Raw genomic sequence first — 10,026 nt, 5'->3', positions numbered from 1 at the left:
ACCCCCCAGCCCCAGTGGTCCATCCTCCCACATCTGGAGTCCATCCTGCAGCTCCAGGGGTCCACCCCCCAGCTCCTGGGGTCCACCCTCCAGCTCCAGTGGTCCATCCACCAACATCTGGGGTGCACCCCCCTGCTCCAGGGGTTCATCCACCAGCCCCTGGGGTGCACCCACCAGCCCCCGTTGTGCACCCACCAGCTCCAGGGGTCCACCCTCCCCCATCAGCTGGAGTGCACCCCCAGGCTCCAGGAGTGCACCCACCTGCTCCTGCAGTACACCCCCAGGCCCCTGGGATCCACCCCCAGGCACCAGGTGTGCACCCCCAGGCACCAGGTGTGCACCCCCAGCCTCCTCCTGGGGTTCATCCTGCTGCTCCTGGGGTCCACCCTCAGCCTCCGGTGGTTCACCCCTCAAATCCTGGGGTACACCCTGCTCCCATGCCCCCCATGCTGAGGCCCCCACTCCCATCCGAGGGCCCTGGGAACATTCCTCCCCCTCCCCCTGGCAACTGAGCCCCCAGCACTCCAGCTGTGTGCCACCTTCCCCCACTTCCCCCAACCCTTGGAATCTTGTATTTTGGCCTGAGCCTATTAAACAGCCTCCCCCACGTCAAAAAAAAGCTTCTGCTGTGGTGGGGAATGGGGCTGGGGCTGGGGCCTGTGGGCAGCTATGCCCTGGGAGACACCCCTTGCAGCCAGTCAGGAGTGGGGAGGGACTGGTAAGCCCTGTGCTCTTGGGGGAGCAGGCCTCCAGGTGGGCTCCACCCAGCCCTCTCAGTGCTAGCCAGACAACTGCTCAAGGTCAGCGCTGGCCTCAAAGGCCCTGCTGTGTCTGAGGACAGTAAGCCCTTTGAAACAGCCACCTCTGGCCTGCTAGGTTCCCAGGGGCACCAGGCACTGTCCCCCAAGGTCACCCATCCCCAGGTTGATAGGGATGTCCCTCCCAAGCACTTGGGTCTAGCCACTCATATAAAGCAGGGCCATCCAGCCCCTGGCAGCACCACCATGTGGGAACTGCCTCTTTCCTACCTGGCCCTGCTGCTGGCAACCACAGGAGCTGTGCTGGGTGCTGAGATCCCCACAGAAGAGGAACCTGTCAGCACCGGGGGTCTCATCTTCCTCCAAGATGGAATGTGGTCTCCCAACAGCCCCCCAGAACCTCTTTGTCTGCTGATGCTGAAGGGACCAGGCAACACCAGCAGAGTCCCCTTGGGGGTGGTGGGAGGCCTGGGCACCTATGAGCAGGCCTTTCTGGAGGCTGTTCGAGGGTCTCACTGGGGACCCCGAGACCTGACCACTTTCGGGGTCTGCAGCCCTGACTCCCAGGCCGCTCTGCCAGTCCTGCAGCATCTTGGGGCCTGGCTGGAGGAGACTGGGGGACAGCGGCTACTGGTCCTGCATCTGGCTGAAGGTATGTGCGCTCAGTAAAATGCAGTGGGTCCTATACTGATGCTGCATGGGGGGGCTCCTCCCCAGGTCCCTGTGGGTCTCTGACACTGCCTGGGGACTGCTCCTCAGGTCCCCATGACTGGGAACACACTGCAACACCCAGAGCACATTGAGGGAGTCTAGGAGGGAAGGGCTTCCCTAGGGCCACATACATAATAGCCACTGTCCACCCCAATGGCCAATCCTTCCCTGACAAGAAGGGCCCCCGACACTTGCATCAGGTTCCCTCAGGGATGCCTAGCCCCCACAAAATTCCAGTTCCAACTGAGGGACTCTTCCCTGTAGGATAGGCCTTGGGGAGACAGGTGAGTGACCTCGGAGACTCAGAGTACCCATTAACACCCCCTACCCCCCCTGCAGTGACATGGGAGCCCACACTCTTGCTGAGGTTCCAGGAGCCCCCACCCAGAACAGCCAACCCTGGGGAGCAGGCACTGTTGGTGCTGTACCCTGGGCATGGCCCTGAAGTCACAGTCACCGGGGCTGGGCTGCAGGGTACACAGGTACCTGGGAGTTCTATGAGGGTGTCCTCTGGGGCCCCACAGTCCTCTGGTGATGGGAGGGAGGGGCAAATTTTAAAGATCTACCTGATGTCAAGGTTCCCAGCCCTGAAGAACAGAGCTGGGAAGTTGCGGGGGTTTGGGAGAGTGCTGAGCCCCCATGTCCATAGAGCCTTTGTCCCACCGGGGACACCCGCTACTTGGTGCTGGCTGTGGACACCCCAGAGGAGGCCTGGAGCAGCCGGGGGCTAGCCCTGACCCTGCAGCCCCAAGGAGATGGTAGGCCACGGTGGGCCGAGGGGGGACAGGAGGGGATGATGTGGAAAGAGGCAGCCCTCAGCCTCAACTGCTGAGCCAGCTATGAGCACACCCACCATACACAGGTGCCACCCTGAGCATTGCCCAGCTCCAAGCTTTGCTGTTCGGCTCTGATCCCCGCTGTTTCACCCGGATGACCCCCACTTTGTTGCTCCTGCCCCTGACCCAGCCTTTACCACAGCCAGCACAGGGCCAGCTGGACACGGTGCCCTTCCCACGACCCAGGTGCAGAACAGGCCTGAAGGGGACATGGGAAGCTGGGGAGGAGGGTGCGCTAGTAGCTCATTGCACTTGGGTTCCAGGCTGTCCTTGGAGCCTGAGGACCTGCCTCGAAGCGCCAACCCTTTCTTGGAGACCCTCACTCGCTTGGTGCGTGCCCTTCGGGGACCTCCAGCCCGGGCCTCTCCCAGGCGCTTGGCCCTGGACCCTGGTGCTCTGGCCAGCTTCCCGCAGGGCCTGGTCAACCTATCGGACCCAGCTGCCCTGGAACGCCTGCTCAACGTGAAGGAGCCTTTGTTACTGCTGCTGTCTCCAGCTGCGGCCACCACGGGGGACCCTGCATCGCTGCAGGGCCCGGCATCTGGGCCCTGGGAAGCAAGCCTGGCGCACAGGGTGGCCGTGGAGCTGCAGGCCGCGGCCACGGAGTTGCGGGGACTCCCGGGCTTGCCACCTGCTGCACCCCCGCTGCTGTCCCACCTCCTGGCACTGTGCCCCAATAACTCTGGAGATCCCGGGTACCCACTGCGAGCATTGCTTCTGCTAAAAGCGCTGCAAAGCCTGCGTGCAGAGTGGCGCAGCCGGGTTGGGCGCGGCGGGGGGAGGGCGCAGCGGAGCGCGGGGACCACGGTCACAGATGCACCGTGCTCGCTGCGGGAGCTGAGTGTGGATCTGCGTGCAGAGCGCTCGGTGCTCATCCCGGAGACCTACCAGGCCAACAACTGCCAGGGTGTGTGCGGATGGCCGCAGTCAGACCGCAACCCGCGCTACGGGAACCACGTGGTCCTGTTGCTGAAGATGCAAGCTCGTGGCACCGCCCTGGCACGCCCACCCTGCTGCGTGCCCACCGCCTACACCAGCAAGCTGCTAATCAGCCTGTCAGAGGCGCGCATCAGTGCACACTACGTCCCCAACATGGTGGCCACCGAGTGTGGCTGCCGGTGACCCTGTGGGAGCACTCCTCATATTTATTCAGTTCCCCATCAATAAAGAGCAACAAACACTCTTCTGGGGAGGGGTGTGTTCAGGGGCCACCTTGTCACCTCCCTTCACAAGTGCAAGGCCTGATCACCCCAGAAAGCCTCCACGTCGTCCATAGAGGGAAACATCTGATTCATCTTCATAATTCAGTAATTGATAAGAGGAAATACCTAATGAGAAAGAACTTGTTTGGTTTTTGGTTTTTTTTTTTTGTTTTTTTTTTTTTGAGACAGGGTCTCCCTGTCTGGCCCAACTGGCCTGGAACTCACTATGTAGCTCACAGAGATCCGCCTACGTCTAGCTCCCCAGTGGTGGGATTAAAGGCAAGTGCCACTACACTTTTTAAATTTATGATTTGTATGGGGGGGTAGCCAGGTAGGACAGTAGCTAAGACAGGAAAATTGCTTCAGTTTCAGGCCAGTCTGGAGTACAGAACGAAATCCTGTCTCAAAAAATAAAAAAGGAGGCCAAGTGTGGTGGTGGACCCCTCTAATCTCGGGACTCCGCAGGCAGAAGCAGGAGGATCTTTGTGAGTTCAAGGCCAGCCTAGTCTACATAGTGAGTTCCAGGCCAGCTGGAACTACAAGGAGATCCTGTCTCAAAAAAAGAAATTGAAAGGGGCCGGAGAGCTGGCTCGGCAGTTAAGGGCACTGGCTCTTGCAGAGGACCATTTTCAGTTCCCAGCACCCACATCACAACCATGTCCAGCTCCAAGTGATCCAGCAACTCAAGCCTCTACAGGCACCTGCACTCATGTACACACACACACACACACACAATTAAAAATAACAAGTCAATCTTACAAAGAAAACAAACTCTGTGTAGTTAGTGGTGAACACCTGACATCCAAGCACTATGGAGGTGCAGCCAGGAGGTTCAAGCCAGGCTTGATTATGCATGCTTGGGGTCAGAAGTCAGGGAGGTACCAAAGTGTACACTTGGAAGTCAGAGGACAATTTGCATGAATCTGTTCTCTCCTTCCATGTTGGGTCCCCAGGACCTAACATGGGCTCAAACTCAGATCATCAGGCTTAGCTGCAAGCACCTTTACCCACTGAGCCCTCTCACTGGCCCCATCTGCATCACTTTAACCATTGGGATACAAGCACAAGGAATCGGGGACATGGCAGTCGCAGTATGCACTTTATTTGATGGCACTTCAGAGAATGGGGAGGGGCATCCTGGGATTCTCGTTTCAGTCGTGTCCCTTCCCCCCATGGTGTTTCTGTCCACCCAGAGGCCTGTTGACCCTGGCATGGCATGGCAAGAAAGCCCAGGCCCTTCGTTTCCAGTGCTCAGGGTTCCTTGACTCCCGTGCCTCCCAGCACCGGGGCAGAGCTTCCTGGGGCTCCCTTGTGGCCCGAGGCTTCTCCTTCCGCTGCCTCTCCTTTTGAGGCCTTGCCTGCCTTGGCCTCTCCTGCCTGGGCCTTTCTTTCCTGGGTCTCTCTTCTTTCTTCAGCCTCCCCTCTTTCCTGAGTTTCTCCTTCCTTGGTCTCTCCTGGGACCCTCCATCCTGAAGAGGTGCTGGCTCCTCCCCAGAATCCTCCTCCATGGTCTTCCCAGGGTCCCTCTGGACTTCTGCACTCTCTGGGCTCCTGGGAATCTCAGTCCTATTCTCTGTCTCTGCCCGAGGCCCAGGTGGTCCAGGCTTGGGTGTAGGAGGCTCTGATGGAGGCTTAGGCTGCAGAAAGACAGTGTAGGGTTTTGGGGTCAGCGTCAGGCTCCCTGCAGGTCCAGACTCCTTTTCCCTGGGGAAGTAGCCCTCACCCCCGAACCTAAAATCACCACTGGAAAAACACTTACTGGAGATGACACTGGCTTCTTGGGTGGTGAACTGGGAGGGACCCAAGGCTGAGGGGCAGGGGCAGGCACCACAGCCTCCCCTGTCACCATGTCTGGAAGAAAGGATGGGACAACCAGTCACTCTGGGGTGGAGGACAAACTCCCCCTCATCCCTAGAGCTTCCCTCCTGGGATAGATGGAGATGACTCCACACATGCCTATTCCCTCCAGCCTGGCTTTCACATGGCTGCTCTCAACCATCCATAACTCCAGCTTCAGGGACTCTGACGCCCTCTTCTGGCCTCTGCAAGTATTGCATGCATGTGGTATACATACATACATGCAGGCCACTCATACACATAAAAATTAAAGCCAGGTGTGGTGAAGCACGCCTGTAGTCCCAGAATTTGGGAGGCAGAAGAAGGCAGATCTCTGTGAGTTCAAGGCCAGCCTGGTCTACATAGTGAGTTCCAGGACAGCTGGGGCTACAGGGAGACCCTGTCTCAAAAAGACCAAAAATAAATAAATAAATAAAAATACAGCTGGGCATGGTGGTGCACACCTTTAATCACAGCACTCAGAGGCTGAGATGGGAATCTCTATGAGTTCAAGACCAGCCTGGCCTACATAGTGAGTTCCAGGCCAGCCAACACTACATAGCACAAAAAGTAAGAAAATATTCCAGGTCAGCTGGGACTACAAGGAGACCCTATCTCAAATAAAGGAAGAAAGAAAGAAAACAACCAAGGACAACAAAAACACAACTGGTTGCCTGGGCTTAGGACAGGCACCTTAAAGCAGGTCCTAGAAAGGGAACCCATGACCACTGGGGTTCACAAGCTCTTGGGGGACAGGCTATTCACAGAATAGGGAAAGGAGGTTTGTGTACGAGGATTACGGGTGGAGAGGGTGGTGCACTGCAGCAAGGCTGCCAGGGGTGCACCCACCTGGCCCTGGAGAGGCATGGCATTCTCTGTACACCCCGCGCCGGGCAGGTCCAGCCACCCCTGTCCCAGATCTGCAGAACCCGTACTTACCCCAACACAGCTGGAAGGCTGAGCCCAGCAGAGCCACCAGCGAGGCTAGCACCAGGCATTTGTTGAGGGTCAAGTCCCCCCAGGGCAGGTCCTCCAGGGGAGCCCCTGGCGGTGGTGGAGGGTGCAGGGGAGACCAGGGCTGCGACTTCTTCCGCACTGGGGCGCTCCGGGGACCTGCAGGACAAGCCAGCTTGGTACCCCGGGAATCTTGCTTCAACCTCAGGTGCAGCTTCATTCCCTCCCCACACCACCTCACCCATGCCTGCTGCAAACCCACTCTCTCCAGCTTTTGGCTTCTTGCTGGTTCCCACAAGCTCTTTTTCTGTCTTCTTGGGCTGGCCATCCACAGCGCCAGTTGTCACCGGGTCCTGAGGGACCTGTAGGTCAGATATTCCAAGGGGTGTTTCTATCCAGTTTTTTCCCAGTGGGGCATAGAGCATCTCCCCCCAAGTGGGTGCAGTGGCACATTCCTGAAATTCCAGAACTCAGGAAGCTGAGGCAGGAGGATTGCCTAAAGTTGGATGCCAGCCTCTGCTACATAGTGAGACCTACTCTCTAAAACCAAACCAAACCAAAACAAAACAAAAATTTTAAGGGGCGTGCGTGGGGGTGGGGGTGGGGTGGAGTAGCAAAATGGCTCAGTGGGTAAAGGAGTCTGCCCAAGCTTGATAGCCCGAGTGTGATCCCTGGATGGACACACAGGGTGGAAGGAGAGAACTTACTCTTGCAAGCTGTTCTCTGGCCTCACAAATAAATGAATAACTATATTTTTCTTTCATTTTGGTTTTTGAAACAGGGTCTCCCTCTAGCCCCCGCTGACCTGGAGCCCACTTTGTAGACCAGGCTGCCCTCCATCTCACAGAGCTCTTCCTACCTCTCACTCCTGAGTGTTGAGATTAAAGATCTGTGCCACCCACCATGCCTGGCCCAGGTATAAATAACTCTTTTTTTTTTTTTTTTTCTCTTTGAGATAGGGTCTCCCTGTAGCCCCAGCTGTCCTGGAAACCACTATGTAGACCAGGCTGGCCTTGAACTCACAGAGATCCACCTGACTCTGCCTCCCAAGTGCTGGGATTAAAGGCGTGTGCCACCATGCCTGGCAATAACTCTATTTTTAATTTATTTTTTTATGTGTATGAGTGTATTCCCTGCAGATGTGTGTCATGCAGTGCCTGCAGAGATCAGAAGAGGGTGTCAGATCCCCTGGAACTGGAGTTATGGACTCTTATTAGCTGCCATGTGGGTGCTGGGATTTGAAGCCAGTAAGCAGGTTCTTCATCCCCCAATAGCTCTAATTTTTAAAAGAAAACATTAAAAACCAAAAAAAGATACTGGGACTATACCTCAGTAGGTAGAATGCCTGTCTAACATGCACAAGACCCTGGGCTCCATCTGTAGTACAACATAAACTAGCTGTGGTAGTACACACCTGTTATCCCTACACTGGAAAGGTGTAGGCACGAGGATCAGAAAAAAGTTCAAGGTTCAGTTAAACACCAGCCTAACCTGGCTTTTTAGACCTTATCTAAAAAATTAAATAAAATAGCTGGGTGTGGTGGCGCATGCCTTTAATCCCAGCACTCAGGAGGCAGAGGCAGGTAGATCTCTATGAATTCCATCCAGGCCAGCTGGAGCTACAAAAAAAAAAAAAAAGAAAATTTAATTAAAGAAAGAAAGAGGGCTAGAGAGTTGATTCAGTAATTAAGAGGGGTTACTGCTTTGGCAAGGGACCCAAGTTCAATTCCTAGCATCCATGTCAGGCAACTCATGACCTCCTATAACTCCAGTTCCAGGGGCTACAACACCTCTGGCCTATGCATTCATGTGCAAAACACATACACATAATTTTAAAAATAGGGGTTAGAGAGATGGCTCAGTGGTTAAGAGCACTGACTGCTCTTACAGAGGACCTGGGTTCGATTCCCAGCACCCACATGGTGGCTATAAACTGTCCTTAACTCCAGTTCCAGGGAATCTGAAACAGTCTTCTGACCTCCGCAACGTTGCACAACATGGGTGCACTCACATACATGCAGGCAATACACTCATACACACCTGGCCCCTGCTCAACCTGCTTTCTTTTTTTTTTTTTTTTTTAAACAGGGTCTCCCTTTAGCCCCAGTTGTCCTGGAACTCCCTATGTAGACCAGGCTGGCCTTGAAGTCACAGAGATCTGCCTGCCTCTGCCTCCTGAGTGCTGGGACTATAGGCATGGGCCACCACACCTGGCTAAAAATAATTTTCTTAAGATTTAAAAGTTATTATTATTATTATTTTGTCTTTTGGGTTCTGGGGAGAGAACTTAGTTCCTCACCCTTGTGTGGCAAGCAGTTTACCAACTAAGCTATCTCCCAAGCTTTTTAAAAAATATTTTATTTATTATTTATATTTTATGTGTATGAGTGTATTGCCTGCGTGTATGTGAGTGCACCCGTGTCATGCAATGCCACGGAGGTCAGAAGAGGGCTTCAGATTCCCCTGGAAATGGAGTTAAGAACAGTTCATAGCCGCCATGTGTGTGCTGGGAACCGAACCCAGGTCCACTGCAACAGCAGTCAGTGCTCTTAACCACTGAGCCATCTCTCTAGCCCCAAATCATACTTTTTAAATTTCATGCATACAAGTGTTTGCCTGCATGTATGTAAATGTGCCATACATGTGCAATGTCTGTGGAGGCCAGAAGAGGGCATCAGATCTTCTGGAACGGTGGTCACAGACAGTTGTGGGTGCTGGGACCTGAACCAGGGTCCTCTGCAAGAGAAGCTAGCCAGTTTCAAGGCCCTCTTCTTTACTTCTGAAAAGTGAGAAAGAATTGTGCCTTTGGGGGTGGCCTGAGTTTGGCCCATGGTATCGAGAGAGAGAGAGAGAGAGAGAGAGAGAGAGAGAGAGAGAGGAAACCCATCCAACTGACCACCCTGTCCCCAACTCCCAGGGCCCCGCCACTCACATGTGGCCAGCTGCTGGAATCTGCCAGCCTGTGTGACCCTGTTTGTTGGAACAGAAGGAAAATCAAGACCATAGATACCTAACACCTACCCTCCCCAGGGCAGACCCACACCCTCCACCCCTACTCTGCCCTGTATGGGGCAGTTCCCACATCATAAGTAACAAACACCTTTGCCCTGAGACACAGCATTTTCCACGGTACACCAGAATTTGAACCCAAATCTGTGTACCTGCTGGGCCCTGCCTTCCTCCAAGTTTTCCAGCAGACTCTTCAATCAGTTGTGGGGGCTGAGGACTGGATGCCAGCATAGAGGGGGCACAGTTTAACCCAGCCCAGCCCAGGACACTAAGCTCTGCTCTCAGAAGCTGAGGCCAAAGACTGTCAACAGTAGGTACCTCGTGCCTTGTGCTCTGGCCTCCGACTGGGGCATGTCTCCTCTAGAAAGGGGAAGTCATCATCTCTGGGAAGGCAGCTGCCCAGACCCCCATCTAGATCCTCCAAGCCTCTGGTTGTCATGGAGACTGGAGCAGAAAGGGTCCAGAGTAGGACTGGAAGATGGACAGGGAAAAGGGCTGTGGCTACTGAGCCCTACTGGGAGACTCTAAGCTGTCACTTTGCTCCTGAGCCAACCACTCAATGGACCTATTCCCTACTTTCCAACTTTCCAACCTCTCATCCTCTCTCCGTCTCTGTCTCTCTCTGTCTGTCTCTCTCTCTCTCACACACACGCACACACACATTCACTGTGGAAATTCACATTGTTTTTTGTTTGCTTTGCTTTTTTGTTTGTTTGTTTT

General features: G+C 54.8%; 3 protein-coding genes across 6 annotated transcripts in view; 2 read left to right on the top strand and 1 right to left on the bottom strand.

Annotated features, from left to right (window-relative positions):
• The window catches only part of Sf3a2 (splicing factor 3a subunit 2), a 5,787-nt gene extending 5,168 nt beyond the window's left edge, over window positions 1–619 (top strand). The window contains exon 10 of the mRNA XM_008837107.2: window positions 1–619. This exon is cut by the window's left edge and continues 5 nt beyond it. Coding sequence (XP_008835329.1) covers window positions 1–512 — 512 coding nt within the window. The 3' untranslated portion in view covers window positions 513–619.
• Window positions 620–712: 93 nt separating this feature from the next.
• On the top strand, window positions 713–3,471 carry Amh (anti-Mullerian hormone). Its single transcript, XM_008837108.2, has 5 exons — window positions 713–1,410; window positions 1,809–1,951; window positions 2,119–2,227; window positions 2,332–2,491; window positions 2,569–3,471. Exons 1-5 carry the CDS (start codon window positions 1,005–1,007, stop codon window positions 3,425–3,427), a joined length of 1,677 nt encoding a protein of 558 aa, XP_008835330.1. The 5' UTR covers window positions 713–1,004; the 3' UTR covers window positions 3,428–3,471.
• A 1,137-nt stretch (window positions 3,472–4,608) lies between these two features.
• The window catches only part of Jsrp1 (junctional sarcoplasmic reticulum protein 1), a 7,459-nt gene continuing 2,041 nt past the window's right edge, over window positions 4,609–10,026 (bottom strand). For 2 of the 4 annotated variants that reach the window (XM_029565422.1, XM_029565421.1), the window contains exons 2-7: window positions 9,625–9,777; window positions 9,230–9,267; window positions 6,539–6,659; window positions 6,283–6,456; window positions 5,267–5,358; window positions 4,609–5,144 (exon numbers count right to left, since the gene is read on the bottom strand). In XM_029565422.1, coding sequence (XP_029421282.1) covers window positions 4,659–5,144; window positions 5,267–5,358; window positions 6,283–6,456; window positions 6,539–6,659; window positions 9,230–9,267; window positions 9,625–9,745 — 1,032 coding nt within the window. In that variant the 5' untranslated portion in view covers window positions 9,746–9,777 and the 3' untranslated portion in view covers window positions 4,609–4,658. The remainder of the gene's footprint in view (window positions 5,145–5,266; window positions 5,359–6,282; window positions 6,457–6,538; window positions 6,660–9,229; window positions 9,268–9,624; window positions 9,778–10,026) is intronic. The other 2 variants (XM_008837253.2, XM_029565423.1) reach the window with 2 other exon arrangements.

This window comes from Nannospalax galili, unplaced genomic scaffold (genome assembly GCF_000622305.1).
Source record: "Nannospalax galili isolate Female #2095 unplaced genomic scaffold, S.galili_v1.0 scaffold77, whole genome shotgun sequence".
Taxonomy (NCBI): domain Eukaryota; kingdom Metazoa; phylum Chordata; class Mammalia; order Rodentia; family Spalacidae; genus Nannospalax; species Nannospalax galili.
The sequence above is the reverse complement of the archived record's forward strand: the minus strand, read 5'-3'. Positions and strand labels throughout refer to the sequence as shown.

Coding starts and splice junctions, on each gene's coding strand:
- Amh (XM_008837108.2), top strand. CDS start 1,005: ATGTGGGAACTGCCTCTTTCCTACCTGGCCCTGCTGCTGGCAACCACA. Junction 1,411..1,808: donor GGTCCTGCATCTGGCTGAAG/GTATGTGCGCTC, acceptor CCCCCCCTGCAG/TGACATGGGAGCCCACACTC. Junction 2,228..2,331: donor CCTGCAGCCCCAAGGAGATG/GTAGGCCACGGT, acceptor CACCATACACAG/GTGCCACCCTGAGCATTGCC.